The 15556-nt window shown below is 38.4% G+C and overlaps 2 protein-coding genes across 4 annotated transcripts in view; one reads left to right on the top strand and one right to left on the bottom strand.

The window, feature by feature from the left end:
* Window positions 1-2244, bottom strand: part of kntc1 (kinetochore associated 1) — a 30128-nt gene extending 27884 nt beyond the window's left edge. For both annotated transcript variants that reach the window (XM_026187687.1, XM_026187688.1), the window contains exons 1-8: window positions 1905-2244; window positions 1593-1739; window positions 1362-1482; window positions 1107-1222; window positions 849-924; window positions 605-682; window positions 475-509; window positions 275-385 (exon numbers count right to left, since the gene is read on the bottom strand). In XM_026187687.1, coding sequence (XP_026043472.1) covers window positions 275-385; window positions 475-509; window positions 605-682; window positions 849-924; window positions 1107-1222; window positions 1362-1482; window positions 1593-1730 — 675 coding nt within the window. In that variant the 5' untranslated portion in view covers window positions 1731-1739; window positions 1905-2244. The remainder of the gene's footprint in view (window positions 1-274; window positions 386-474; window positions 510-604; window positions 683-848; window positions 925-1106; window positions 1223-1361; window positions 1483-1592; window positions 1740-1904) is intronic.
* A 415-nt stretch (window positions 2245-2659) lies between these two features.
* Window positions 2660-11054, top strand: rsrc2 (arginine/serine-rich coiled-coil 2). Of its 2 annotated transcripts, none has more exons than XM_026188190.1 (10): window positions 2660-2809; window positions 3893-4034; window positions 4343-4383; window positions 5323-5486; window positions 5677-5808; window positions 6627-6743; window positions 9031-9116; window positions 9351-9586; window positions 9705-9794; window positions 9919-11054. In XM_026188190.1, the coding sequence occupies exons 1-10, from the start codon at window positions 2804-2806 to the stop codon at window positions 10102-10104; spliced, it is 1200 nt and encodes a 399-aa protein (XP_026043975.1). In that variant the 5' UTR covers window positions 2660-2803; the 3' UTR covers window positions 10105-11054. The 2 variants fall into 2 exon arrangements, with proteins under 2 accessions (XP_026043975.1, XP_026043974.1); XM_026188189.1 differs by having other exon boundaries at window positions 9348-9586.
* The last annotated feature ends 4502 nt before the right edge of the window (window positions 11055-15556 follow it).

Here is a 15556-nt window from a genome sequence, read left to right as displayed (position 1 = left end):
AAACTTGCCATTAAAAATGGTTTTAAACTTGCAGTATTTGGAAAAGATTTTGAGTCATTTGCCATTAAAAAGTGTAACTTTTGCTGGTATGAGACCAAAAGTAAAATGAAATACAGACAGCCGGACAGAATGACTAAAACATATCTGAAACACTATAAGGTGTTACAATCATTTCTTAAAATTCTTTCAATATGCTTCCTTTATCATGTAACACTTATCTCAGAATTGTAGCTGGAAGTCAAATTAATGAAACTTGACACTGATAGACACTGACCCCAATCATCAGGTGGACTTCATGGCCCAGACTGAACATCACTGCTGTGCTACAACCCTCCTCATGGTAATCCTTGGTGGAGTAAAAATCTATCTTGATCAAAGACTGGAGCTGAAACAGAGAAATACGTGACTATTTCTGCGTTGCTGAAAGAAAAACAATTTGCTTGTGCATAAAAAGAGCTTTTGACCTTAACTTACCTCCTTTAGAGCTCCGACATCCATTTTATCAATAGCTGGAATGACAAAGGACAGAAATCAAACAATGGCTTTGAAAAACAAACAAACAAACAAAAAACTTAGCAGATGTGGGGCACACAAGTTTTTATACCTGACTCAATTTTTGCCAAGGAAAGGTTTGTAATGTGGAAAAAACCATCCTTAATGAGAAGGAACATGTGGTACATTCCTGCCAATAATAAACACACAACATGAAAAAACCCCCAAAAACAAACAAAGCAAACATAAACCTGACATGGCAGCTAGAGCACTGCTTCTACATCCATTTATATTTATATATATATATATATATATATATATATATATATATATATATATCACTCTTCTCATATCACCTGAGGATGCCTTGTCTTCATCCATGATGAGATAGCAGTAGGTTTTCTTATCTCCATTTGGTTTCTCAACCAAAGCCTTCAATTTCAGAGGATACACAACATGTTAATGATGTAACACTAAATGCATCACCAGGGTTTAGTTTTTACTGCTGCTACTGTCCTGTATACTTTAGCTTTATTATTCAGACATGCATGAGACTAGATAAGATTAGATAGGATAAGAGTTAAGGCCTTAAAGATGAAAACAACCACACACACCCGGGTTAGGAGGATCCTCTTTTGCGGAACGTAGATCAAATGAAGGTTTCCATTTCTTTCACAAACTACCAGAAACTTTCCCTTCAGGCACACGTCAATGGCGTCCACATCAGTTTCTGGAAAAGAAAACCTTTGTTTATTTATACTTTTTTTTTTTAAAATGTATATTTATTTATACTTTACAGATGTCTCAAAACGATTTTCAAAGAGATTTTTATGGCTGACTTTTTATGCAGCCACACAAATGATGCTTACCAAAGTTAAGGAGCAGGAGGATGCTCTGATAGCTTTGATCAAACAGGATGACTGTCCTGTCAGCAACAATAAAACTCCAGTTTGAGCCGCTCGAGGACGTGAGATTAGGATCTGCCTGCACCTGTAAAAACCCAGGTTTACTAAACCATGCTTAAAACACTAATACAGGCCCAGGAGTCTTTGCCACAAACCCCTTGGCATGAGTGTGTGGTAAATATTTACATCAGTCACCTCATTAGCACTGGAGACTTTGACCAACGTGTCCACCTGATACAGGCCACTGCTGTTTTCCTCCCGGGACACACCATCGAAACGGACTGTATTTGTATCTTCGTTGGTCAGAAGTTCGACTTCGCTCCACAGCGCCATTTTCAAGAGCTGATATAGGAGAGGATATCTTAACTTGCCTAGCCGCAAGCTGTCATTAATCAGGTTATAATACCAATGCTAGCTATTTAGCAGAGATTTACAAATAACAATAAAATATAAGGCAAAAAATTGAATTACTTTTTTATTAAGGAGATATAACCGACAGCAACTCACCAGTTTACTGTAATACTTAAACAGTTATAGCAGAGAGAGCCGACATAACGCCACCGTGTTTAGCTTTAGAATTTGGCGGGTTGATGCAGGTTGTTAGGATTGAGTTGTTTGTGGTGATTGTTCCCAGAGTTTTGCCTGTCAGATGCAATATCATTACAGTAAAAGGTAAAAATCCAGAGCTTTCTGTTAGTTTAGGAGTAGCATCCCACGCGACACTCGGTAATCTATTATAAAATGTTCAATGCAATGTGTCTATGATCCAATATGGCTCATTTAAATGTTTAAGATAATTTGACCTGCGATTAAGAGACGCCTGAAAGGCTAAATCGAGGATAAAATCTAACAAATATACAGGCGGGGCATTGCAGGAATATCCGGCGAGTCTTTTGTGTTGCCAGGTTTGGTGATTTATGGCCGCATTTGACGCAATGCTTAAACTTTAGGACTCATATGGCCATGTTTACATTTTTACAAAAAACGTGTATTTTTTAAAGAACATAACAACAAAATAAATAAATGCAACAAGTTAAAAAAGAATAAGACAAAAAGGATTATAAGAATACGACTATATGTTTTTGTAATAAATGTTTACTGGGTGTATAACCAATGACTATATAAAAATAATTATGTCTTACAGTATTATACTATTTGTTTTTGTATTGCAGTCAAAGTATATTATTATTATTATTAGTAGTAGTAGTAGTAGTAGTAGTATTTCGTTTCTTAAGTTTGGCATTTACCTGAATCGGGGAGTCAAGAGGCTACAACTGGCAACCCAGATCAGATAAACTGAGCTAGTCAAAGGGCCTCAGCAGTAAGCTACCTCTCTAGCTTTTCGTTTTCGTTCACAAAGGCAGCAAGAAAATCGAATTTAGGCACAAATATTATACTTCAATATAATGTCGGTAAGTATTGTCGTGTTATTGTAATGTCGTACGTATATGGGTTTGATAGCCACTTCGTAATTTTAGTGGAAGTTTTCGGTTGTATTCATGATATTTTTCTCTTAAAGATGGCGCCTAGCGTGTGTTAGCTTAGCGGTCGAGCTAACGATAAAATTACTCCAAATATCACTGCGGTGAAGGCATAAAGAACGAAAACGGAGAGATTTGGCTGCCGTAGATTACGTGATGGGTTTCTAGCTATTCATTTCATGTGATCACTAGAATCCACACATTTAATCCAATACAATAGCAACACAGTAGCACAAATGACTGATATGGCTAACTATGAATTAACACTGCAGTGATCCATGGTATGTCTCATCTCCTGAAATGACTGCACTTTGAAAACGGCTGTGTTTTACTCTACGTGAGCCACACAATAAAAGGCATTATATCGTGACATTTAGTGTAATACTGCAGCATTGAAGGATGTTAAATAGGTACTACAGTATGTTAATAAATGCTGAGCAATACTTAAAATAAAAAGCATAAAATAAAAATAACGTTGTGCCTGTGGACTACACAGCCTTACATTCCCTCCTTACTGCAACTGCATTAATGTCTGCGACATACATATTTTGATTATCGAAAACCTTCAGAATAACAGGGAAATCTTTGTTAATTAAGGCAACTTTATGCACACTGGTGTTGCTTACATGCGTAATCAATGTCTAATGTATTTATTGGCGTTAATACATTAGACAGAAGCTCTATTTGTCTGTCCAGATCATCCTGTGCATGTTTTGAGTATCACAGAAAATCCGGGCTGTACTTTAAGGGGTTTTTAGTGGCTCCAAATAGGCTTTTGAGGGTAGTTACCTATGTAATCAAGTGCTTTTATTGTATTACAGTTCTACTGTTTTGTTTTTTACTTTAGTGAAAAGCCAAAACCACATGCATTTTACTACTCAACAAACCCCTGATCAGTTTTACTCATAGGCCATGAGTTATAGTAGATAACAGTTCTTTAGATGTATAAAATTTACTTAACTCCAAAGAACTTCACTAATTAGTTCCTGTTGTGATTTTGCATGTTTGTTTCAGGTGAGTGACAACGACTCTGTTGACTTGACCAGATCTGGCTCCCCAGTTCATCACAGAAAAAGACATATGGAGTCATCAAAGTCCCCCAAAAGCTCCAAACACCACCATTCACGGTCAAGGTCACGCTCCAGGGACCGAAAACGTTAGTATTCAGTTCACAAATGGCACAAAAAAATGTCACGTATGTTCGAGCTATAATACAAAATTTTGTTACATTCCCAGTTTAGAGGTAACCTAGACAAAAAAAGATTGGAAGCACAAAACAAAAACAATAAACTAAAGTTTCTGATGATCCCTAGTAGTGGTGGGCAATTTAGTCTCAACATTACCAAATTTGCTAAGAGTTAATCACACATGTGAAATCTGGTCTACTTTACACACTGGCTTCATCTGGCTTGATCATCTTGTCAGACTAACAAATTTAATCTGAAATATGCTCTGCTTTTACAGGTGACAGAAAGTACAGACGCAGTCGCAGCAGGAGCAAAGAGGTAATTAATATCTTTGTTTCTATAGTTAGAAACGCATTTGATGTGATTTTAAGGACCCTAAGTTATATTCCTTGTTAGTTGTAAGTCAAGGTGAGTATGTTTTCTTAGGTCAAACAAATTATAATAGCCAAAATTAAGAAGTGAAATAAATGGCGATGGGCTTGCTCACGTGGAAAGGGTCTTTTTTTTTTTTCTTTTCTTTTCTTACCCTCGTTGTGCTCTGATTTCTCAAAGGAAGCTTTTGTCCTTGGTGATCTGTCATTGTTTGTAACCATTGTAAATGGTGAAGACTAGTTTTTCTCCTTTTTATTTTTTGTTAAATCCTGTGTGGAGATCACATGATAACATTTCTACAATAAATCATACTCAGCGTGCTAATGCACGAAGAGACTGAACAGAAGACCCTGCTGACATAGCAAAATAATATGCCTACTACTGGGACAGGTAACTATCTGCCATTCAAACTCCTCTTTGTCACACATTATGAGTAGAAAATTGGATTAACTGTTGCATCTCTTGCAGCTGGGGATGGGCATAATTAATCTAATTAAACTGAAATTGAATCCAAACACGATCAAATGTGTGGGTGTAAGGAGTAAGTTGGATGCCCGAACCTACATCAGCCTTTCAGCGGGCACAAACTAATTTGGTTTGCGCTCAGTTTTTGTCATCAAATTGGGGGGAAAAAAATCTCCTTAAAGTGTTTCCTCCTCCTAGCTTATTGAATAAAATGACAACTTGCTGGTCCCTGTTTGCCCACACTTACACTTCTCTAAGTTCTCTAAGAATGACATTCTGTAATTTTTATGGAAGTGGGTTTGAAATGACAAGGTTTTATTCAGCTTGTCAATTTTATTACATACCTTATGGTCTAAGCCATGGTACTAACTCTTTTTGTTGCACTATTTTCCTGAAAGAGACAACTTCTTCTTAAAACAGGCACGAAAGAGGGACTCTGAGAAGCCATCAAAATCACACAGAAAAACAGATGAACCGCAAGACCAAGAGAGACTTTCGGCAGAGAACGGAGAGGAACGTTCCAGGCGCAAGGACAGGAAGTCTTCAAAGGGCCGGAGCCTGTCCAGGTCACACTCCAGAGAGAGGTCAGTCTGCTCAGTAAAGTAAGACTGCAGCAGGTCTCCATACTTATGACAAAGAAAAATGCAAATTGATTAGAATTGCTAGCTGTAGCTTCTGGATGACCTGAGTCATTTATCAAACTTTGAGAAGAAAAACGTGCCAAGAAATACAGAAATGCCTGCATTTGTTTCATGTCATTAATGTTGCTTTCAGACGGCATCACAGCAGAAGTAGGGACAAGCGGCGATCAAGATCACGCAGCCGAGACAAGAAGAAGAAGGCCAGGTCTCGCTCGGGTTCAAGGACCAAACATCGTCACCATAGCAGAAGTCGCAGTAAGAGCAGGTGGGCTCAGCTGAAATCGCGCCGTTTCTTATGCCAATGAAGTGCTTTTGAACTTTTGTCTTAGATTTTACATGTCATTAACCCTTTAAGACCGGTCGGAGCGGGCACGCTCCGTTTTGCGTAACTATTTTTAAATCCCTGTAGAACTGCTAGCGCAATATTTTTTTTTTTTTTGCATATGAAACGGGGGAGTTGTACTTACATCTTATGCCATCAGCTTGCTCTAGGTCACAGTTTCCATCCACATATAGCTTTGCATAAAACTGGTGTTTTTAAAAGTCATGTTTAACTTTATGCTTTTCTGTATAGTTTCCGGGATGCTTAGAACTCAAATTGCACTGCTGGAAATAGTTTTGTTTTGGTTTGTTTTTTGCAAATTTGCATTATAATATATATTTACGTTTTTCCTGCAGTATGTAAAAATTGGTGTATCTCAAAAATAAAACTATGAAGATACTCAAAATAAATTTCCTGTGGTGGGAAACTATTTTGTGCAACTTTTTGTATTTACAGTTTTGAGGGATAAACCTCTTAAATTTCTCTAACTAGAAATGTTTATTTAAAAAATATATATAAATTAAATTTTTTTGTAGTTTATTGCACTTTTTTTGCAATTTATGCAGTTACTATGCACTTATTGCATACATATTATTAAGATTTGGGCTATAATGGTTGTATTGATGTATAGCAACTTGAAATTCTCCAGCATGTAAAAATATAAAGATAAGCTCTGGCAGACTTGGTTCTTTGCTAAGTCTTAAAGGGTTAAGAGTATGTTAGTTGGCTGACTTTGTTTTTGGTTTGTTTTCTATCTCCAGGGAGCATAAGAAAAGGACTGAAAAGGTGCGCAGGAAGAGCCGAAGCAGGACTCCTAGTCCACCCGCCTTCCGAGGCCGAAACACAGCCATGGATGCTCAAGAGGCCCTAGCAAGAAGGTAAGAAAACGGCTGACGGGAAATGTAGACCTTTGATGTTTGGCTTTAAACCTGTGATTAAAAAAAAAATAGATTTAAAGCGCAGCCCAATAAGTAAGGCTTTTGTTACTGAATCTCAGGTGCAAGTTTAATATCGCAGTTTGTGGTTACAGTCAAGCTTCTCATTCATGTTGCACTTTTTACTAATGTTGTTCATAAAAGTCTAAAATGATGATGGCTGGTTTCAGCATTCATGGTTCCAACAAAAGGCGCTAACTTTGGTAGCAGAAAGTGAGCTTAGAGAAGCTTTAGCTTCATCAGATCACTATCAGATGTGCAGGAAGACATTAAATGGAGTTTAAATCTTGCTGGGTCATGATGGAGTTTGATATGCAGAAACTCAAAGGTAGTTACATTATCTAGAATAGAATAGAATAATCCTTTAATTGTCCCACAAGGGGAAATTTGGTTGTAACAGCAGCCAGAAAGACACATATACAACAAACAGGACACAGAACAGAAACATACACAATTTTTCTTACATATTTACTAGGGGTGCAACGATACACAAAATTCACGGTTCGGTTCGATACTTTGGTGTCACGGTAAGCTTTTCTTTGGCTGTCACTTCTTCACCCTGACCTGTCTTATTTGGCTCAGCAGAACTAAAATATATATCCTGCTGCTTTTACACACGCACTCACATAAGCTCAGCGATTCTCTGCGCGATCAACCTCACATGTTTAAGCTTGCTGCGGGAGATTTCACTTGTCATGTTTGCGTAGTAAGCTAACGATTGATAAGACGATGTCAGAGGAATTGGTGCACAAATTATCATCACTCACCAATCAGTGCTGTCGCTCTCTATACACAGTTCGCACGATTGCAAAGTGAAAGCAAAAAAACAAGCGCAAATTCAAACGCGACTTCAATATGTCACATATTGACAGTGGCTCACCGATGCCAATGACATAATTACCCAGCTACATTTCTGAAAGAATGTAAAAGCATTGACATATATTTTTCCTTCCTACAATAGCCCGACGGGCAGGGCAGAGAGAGATTTTGGTAGCCCGACTGAAAAAATCGCTAGCCCCGGGACGTCGGGCTAGCGATATTGCAAGCCCTTTATCTGATTGAGGAATCACTCATCTTTGGAAAAGAGAGTTTATTACAGAGAAATGTCTCTTTCCAAAATAAAAGCTATACTATCCGCTTCTTCTGGGCTATATTCTCAGCAGCATAAGGAGAATCATGTGCTAACAGCGGTCTAAATGACTCGGCTAAAGTTAGTAGCATGCTTGTTGTTTTTGTCTTTGCACTAGGATGATGTCGGTGTAAATGTGCAGTCATATTCGTTGTGTTCCCACTAGTGCTTTCAGGTTAATCTCGTTGAAATGACCTTAACGCCACAACACGGCAAATCTCCGTTAACGAGCTACCGCCGATCGCCCCGTGCATGGGGCTAGACAGCCAACACGTTAACGAGCTAACTGCGCTAACACACTAGTTCCCACCCATGTAATTGAGCATTGCATGGCACATCCAACATACTGTTTTACTTTAGTCCATGACTCGCTTACCTTCAGGGTCATACGTCACATGAAAACCAAAATAATTCCAAACGCCAGATCTGAATGAGGGTGGGGGAGGTCCATGTTGCAAGGAGAGCTTAACTTCTGTCTTGCTAGCTTGCCCTGCGCTCTTCCTTCTGACGATGCTGTCTGTGTTGAGCGCTCAGTGGATCTGCGCTCGACAGTGCAGCCTAGGCGGAGTAGTCGAACACAGATTCACTGAGCGCTCAACACAGACAGCATCGTCAGAAGGAAAGTTGATAAAATAAATTACAAATGTTGTATTGTTCGATACATATGCGTACCGAACCGAAAGCACTGTATCGAACGGTTCAATATCGATACGAATATCGTTGCACCCCTAATATTTACATAAAGGACAATGGTTACTATAAAGAGTGTACTGTACAGTTATTAAATTAAATAAAATTTAAAAAAATCTGTAAATAGGATTAAATTCATTAAGTGAGACCAGCTCCTTAAGTTCCTGATGCAACCCTAAAGCGAATTGTGTCTCCTCCTGAGATTAAACTGGGAATCTATTATTTGTTAGGCAAATGGAGCCCCTGGTTAAACACACTGGCCTTTTTGGTAGCATCAACACTCCCTCTAGTGGTGTACAGTATGGCTCTAAGTTGGAAAAGTATCCTGGTGTCTTTTTACCATTATGGTTTACGTGTAGGTCAAGATCTTTTGTTCATTTAACCCAAAATGGTGTCCACTCTTCTTTCCAGGCTGGAGAGAGCAAAGAAACTGCAGGAGCAGAAGGAGAAGGAAATGTTTGAGAAACAGCAGCAGCAACAACAGGAGATCGCTGCAGGTGAGAAGTGCTAACTGTGCACAAAGTAGAAACTTTAGCGCCTGAATCAATTTTATTCAATTTTATTTATATAGTGCCAAATCACAACAACAGTCGCCTCAAGGCGATTTATATTGTAAGGTAGACCCTACAATTATACATACGAGTCAAGATTCAGTTCATCAGGATGGTCTGTGTTTTGTTTTGTTTTTTTTTCTTTTCTTTTTGTTTTGGTTTTTTTCCTGCCAGCAGCAGCTGCTGCAGCAGCTGTCTCAAACCCCGCCCTCAACGTCGCGGCTCTCCTGGCCTCTGGGACGCAGGTCACACCTCAGATCGCCATGGCAGCACAGATGGCAGCCCTACAAGCAAAGACGCTGGCAGAGACTGGTATTGCTGTTCCCAGCTACTATAACCCATCCGCTGTAAACCCCACGAAGTTTGCAGAGCAGGAGAAGAAGAGGAAAATGCTATGGCAGGGAAAGAAGGATGGGGTAAGAGCTGGTTTATTTATTTATTTATTTTCTTCTTCTTTAACTTTTGAAAAGATGCCATATTTATCATGTTTTCTTTTGACTTTGTTTTGGGGGTTCTTTTCTTTTCTTTTCTAAGGAGAAGTCCCAAACAGCTGAGTTGTGGGAGAAGCTTAACTTTGGAAACAAGGACCAAAATGTTAAATTTCGCAAACTGATGGGTATTAAAGTAAGTAGAGCTGTTAATTTTATCAGCTTTTTGTACCAAATCCACAACTTGCAACTTTCTTTTTCTTTTTTTTTTTGTTAAGCTACAACTTGTCAAATTTAAACCAAATGTTTTGCCTCTGCAGGGCGATGATGATGTGGAAGCTGCCAAACCACTGAACGATGATGGGATGAAGACACTTCAGAAGCAGGAGGAGATGTTTAGGAACCTCGATGTTCAGTATGAGATGGCTCGCTCTCAGACGCACACTCAGAGAGGAATGGGCCTCGGCTTTTCCTCCTCGTTCTCACGTGGGATGGATTCCATGTAGTGCCAAACTTGGCTGTTGTCGCCACTCTCCTGATCATACAGGACTCCCAATTCATTGCTAGCCCTCAAGCTTGCATGGATGTTGCTCTGAACATGTAATTTATTTAAAGGCAAAGGTCTCACATATTGGAACATTGTAAATATCCAGTTGCTGAGTTTGTCTCAGTGTTTATTAATCTGTACATCTCTGGAAGAGGAGGCATCATTTTGATGGGCTGATGCTGGATAAAAGTACATATGTTTTGAATAATGTAACTTTTAAAAAAAACAACAACTCATATTGATGTGATTGTTTGAACATAAACTGAATATGTGGTTCAAGTGGACACTGTTTACATCAATTTAGCAAAAGGTCTGAGGTCAAAGTAGCATAATCGGAATCCTTTAGTTTGTCTTCTCCTGACTGGCAGAAACGACTTATATAAAACACAGTGTGTATTTTCTGTATTAGAGGCTGGGTTGTAATACACACGGTCTTCTGAAAGGTCCTGCAGAGAGATGAGCCGGGAAGAGTAAATGTGTTTCAAATGTTCTTTAAATAATCTAGTTTTGTGTCTTAAAAAGTTTTTATAACACATCACAGCAATTCATTTTATGTGATATGGGTGGGTCATAACATGCTTCAGATTAAGGGGATGCTGGGAAAGTAACAGTACTTACAATAACCAGTGTTTTCTATTTATTACTGTCTTAATCCACCCTGATTTGTTTATATTTTGCTTCCAAGGAGCCACTTAGAGCTCTTGAGGATTTCTCAACGTCTTTTAAAGATTTCTTTGGACACTGGTTGCTTTTTCACTCATTTTCAATCCAGGCCTTGTACCCAACCATTTTCAGAGGATTGTCTTTTTATTGTGAAGCCACTTAACTCTCCAAGCATAACAAACTGCGTAGAAATGTTGCTACGGGAATAGGGACTGTAAATTAAGTAATAAAATGACTCAACCTGACTGACTGCACACAAAACAGAAACAAATACATGTGCTGGAAAAATACACAGTACAACTGCATTAATGAGAAAAAATATATAAAACCAAATTAATATGAATTTCCATGAGATCAGGTTTTTTGGTGAGTGTTTTAAAATGTAAACCACTATTTTTTTTTAAAGTAGAATAAAAGGGTGAGAAATTTAGAAATTAACTTTCATTTTTTGATTATTTATCAAACATAAATGCTGTACATTACTGGAGAAACTGGGACAGGTAAAAACAATAACTTATGGTCTTTAGTTTTGGTTTTTTTTATGTTGTTAGGTCTAACTTTAAATTATTATAAGACAAATCCTTACATGGTTCTGTTCCAACCATATAAGGATTTGTCTTTGATGTTTGTGGCATAATTACTAATAACAGAGTTGGTGATATGTATTCATTGTTTAATAGCTAATAATCAAATGCAGAGAGGTGTATGAACACCTAGTGATTGAGAAATGTGAGAAACACTCAATGCATCATAGGAATCCCCTAGAAGCCAACACCTATGGCAGTGTAATTATGGGGGGATTCAGCGTCACCTCATCCAGCCCTAACCATACACTTTATCAAAGTTTAAGTGTAATCTTAACAGCAGAGACGGCGTCTGTGTCCTGAATCCAAACTGAGAGCTGGTTCTACAGAAGAGGGGCCTGAAAGCTGAAGAAGGCTGTGCCTCCCATTCTACTTTTAAATGCTCTATGAACCACAAGTAAAGAAGCAGTCTGAGAATGAAGAGCTTGTCTGGGGTGATACAGTACAATAGGGTCATTAAGATGGGGAATGATTATTCAACACCTTGTATGTGAGGAACAGGATTTTAAATTTGATTACGGATTAAACAGAGAAAGGAGAAGGCAATATAGAAATATGCTCTCTTTTCTAGTTCCTGTCAGTACTCTTGCTGCAGCATTTTGGATCAACTGAAGGCTTTTCAGAGAGTTTAGTCATCCAGGTCTTTATGTCTTTAAGACATTCCTGCAGTTTAGCTAGTTGGTGTGCTATCTGGCTTCATTGATATATATGTATGTATATGTCAGTAGAGCTGGGTATCATCTGTATAGCAATGAAAATATATGCTATTAGGCCTCTCTCTTCTCAGTCCCTGCTAGTAAGTAGTGTAGTGATTTATTTTGCCTTACAGAAACTTGGTTACAACAGGGTGACTATGTTTTAATAAATAAAAAACCCCAAATCATACTTACTCTTTATTTCTTAATAAAAAACAAGCTGAGCAGGAGTAGCTTCCACTCCTGTTTATTAATCAACCATAGACACTGAGTTTCATTTTTTTTGAAAGCCTCACTCTTAGACTGGTCCGCCCTAGTTGGAAAACTCAAAAGCAAGTTTTGTTGTTATCATCCACCTGGCCCTTACACCTGGCCCTTCAGGTGAAATAATTATAATTACCATATAATTACAGCCTCAACAAAGCTTTTCTTTCTGTCTTTTCTTTTTTTTTTAATCTATGATTACAATCAACTGGCTTTTCTCAAAATGTAAGACAACCCAACCAGCACTTTAATCACAGACTGGATGATATGTCATGTAAACTCAACATTTAACATTATTCCCTGAAAACCCTTAACTGGAGCAGGTGGGAGAGTAGACTCTGGGTTGGCAACAGGTGATGCAACACTCTTTGGAGACACAAACACAAACAACACTGAGTCTCCGGGGGTGATGTAACAGTTTTTAAAACGTACAGACTGCGAGAAACAAAGAACTCTTAAATTGTCAAGCTCAGAAGCATGGTACAGAGTTCTTGATTGAACTGTCAGAAATATACAGGCCAAGCCAGGGAATGCCGACTCAGGAACAGAAAACACAGTTCTTGTCTCAGAAACATAACAAAAAGGATTAGTTTTTAACAACTCTAAAACAAAACAGGAAATTTAATTATCTGCTGAGTCTGGAACACAACAAGAAAGTTTATTGTTGCTTCCTTTGGGAAAAGGGGGACTGGAGTGCTGAAGCAGTGACTCTTTGACAAACACTGGATAGGAACCTTCGATGAGCAGGGGAGCAGATAATCCAACAAGCAGTCTGCCGTGGCTGAGGCAGGAGTGCTGGAAATCATCGAGCCGGCGGGGCTGTCTAGCGCAGACTCTGGAATTCCCAGGACCAAGAGGATAGACTGTACCAGGGTGAAGCTGCAGAACTTAGCCTTACACCCAGTCTTCTCCCGCTGAGAGAACCTTTTGCTTAGAGCAGGATACAGTTGGCAGTAGTAGAGGAGAGCAGACATGATAAGACCGGCAAGTGAGCAGCTGGTGTGAAGAAGAGACTGCCCACTCTCATTACCAGATGATGGGGAAGGGGAACCTACGCTGCTGCAGGCGTTTGGCATCTTCAACGTCCTCAAATACACAAGCAAATCCCATAATATAGGAATTATTTATCTGGGGCGCTTAAAGCCTCCCACCTCTTCTTTTCTTTTAGAAAAGAACCATTCAAACACTGCTGAGCCCTCACCAAGTCGGCTGGGTCCAGGTTACTGTTTGCAATGTTCTGTCATAATAAACTATGTGTGGCAAGCAGAGTGAGGACCCAAAGTGCAAGACTGAGACAAAGCTGAGTTGTTAATGAAACAACTCAGATGCAATTAAAGTGCAGATTTTCAGCTTTAATTCAGTGGGTTGAATGGAAAATCAGAAAGACTATTTATCCCCAGGGGGCAATTAAGATACAACAGAGCAGCATGACGTTGAAGATAAGGACAGGGCATAAACAGGCAATAAGAGTGACATAATAAATACACAAAATATATAGTATATACACAGTTTTAAAATTACACAGTTTTAAAATTAAAGTGACTGAAAGATTGCAAAAGATTGCATAAAAATGTGAGGAGCTAAAGCATTTTTAACACAATTCCTTAATTTCAGGGGATTCAAAGTAATTGACAAAAATTAAATAACTCAAAATAAAATGTCAATTTCTAATACTTGATTAAAAAACCCTTTACTTACAATGACAGCCTAGTTCTTGAACTCATGGACATCACCAGATGCTGGGCTTCCTCCTTTTTAATGCCCTGTCAGGCCTTTACTGCAGCGGCTTTCAGTTGCTGTTTGTTTGTGGGCCTTTCTGTTCAAAGTTTGTCTTCAACAAGTGAAATGTATGCTCAACTGGGATAAGATCAGGTGACTGACTTAGGCATTTAAGAATATTCCAATTCTGACAAATTGCAAACTCCCCTAACAGAGGCAAAGTAAAGGAAGGATCTGTGCAATGAAAGCTGGAAAGTCACCAGGAATAGATGGCCTCCCAGCAGAGTTTTATCACAAATTTAGAGATTTGCTACGTCCATTTTTAACTGAGTATTACATGAAGCCTTTGAATATGGACGGCTCCCTGACCGTAATATCAGTAATTCCAAAGGCGACAAAGATTTAACGGATCCAGGAAATTACAGACTGATAAATGTGGATTACAAAATTCTATCCAAAGTATTAACAATGAGGCTGGAGGTTGTACTACCACAAATTAGAGATGGCACGATACCACTTTTTTATGTCCGATACCGATATCATAAATTTGGATATCTGCCGATACCGATATGAATCCGATACAGTGTTTTTTAATCAACAAAATTGTTTTTTAAATATCTTGCTGCATTTTGTATAAGTTCATACTCAAGTTTAAAACAACAACTACACTAAAGCTATTCTGTTATACCTGTATGCAAAAAAAAATATTTCATACTTCAGCAATACTGATCAATCTAATAAACTTAAACCTACACCATCCTCCCTATTCTGGTATTTTAAAGAGTACTTAGCATAAATATTAAGCAACCTAACTAATAGGGTTCCAACTCCCAGCAACAACAAAAATAAATAAATAAAAAATAGGGAACCACCCCTCACGCTCCACCTCATGATGCTTAATCGACGTAATCAACCTCAATTTGATGCAGTGTGAAAAAAAAAATGCACCGAAATCAATTATTTTTCAAGAAATATTAAATAGATTCAACATCTTTCTTCAACAAAATTGCAGACTCCACAGATGGTACCTTCCCAAAGGAAAAAGTACTATAGCTTACTAGGGTATATATATTAGACTTAATAGTCACTATATACAGTAATTGACTTCTATTCATTTTACATCAAATTAAAACTTTGGGTGTCAAATAATTATTTATTAAAAGCTAGACATTTTAAATGAGAATAAGAAAGAAAAGTATGTCTTTGTGCCCCCTTTTCCCTGTTAATGCCCTATCGGCCCCCCTGGCTAAACTTTGCTAGATCCGCCCCTGCACAGTTACCAGCGTCAGCTATGTAGAAAAAGATCCTCAAGTAGAAAGTAATATTAAATACATTCTAGCAACAGCTGATCAAGCTTAAACGTGCTGCTGTTGTTCAGCCGCTGGTTTCCTCTTTCTGGTGCAAAGTGGGCCAAAAGCAAACAAGAGAGACGGACTCGCAACAGAAAAGCCGATCAGCTGATCATTAAGCAGTTTCATGATTGAAG

The sequence above is a fragment of the Astatotilapia calliptera genome, chromosome 12, assembly GCF_900246225.1.
Source record: "Astatotilapia calliptera chromosome 12, fAstCal1.2, whole genome shotgun sequence".
In the NCBI taxonomy this organism is placed as follows: Eukaryota; Metazoa; Chordata; class Actinopteri; order Cichliformes; family Cichlidae; genus Astatotilapia; species Astatotilapia calliptera.
Note: the sequence above shows the minus strand (reverse complement) of the source record. Positions and strands in the feature narration are given on the sequence as shown.

Coding starts and splice junctions, on each gene's coding strand:
- rsrc2 (XM_026188189.1), top strand. Junction 5,809..6,626: donor AGAAGTCGCAGTAAGAGCAG/GTGGGCTCAGCT, acceptor TTCTATCTCCAG/GGAGCATAAGAAAAGGACTG. Junction 9,587..9,704: donor GGCAGGGAAAGAAGGATGGG/GTAAGAGCTGGT, acceptor TTCTTTTCTAAG/GAGAAGTCCCAAACAGCTGA.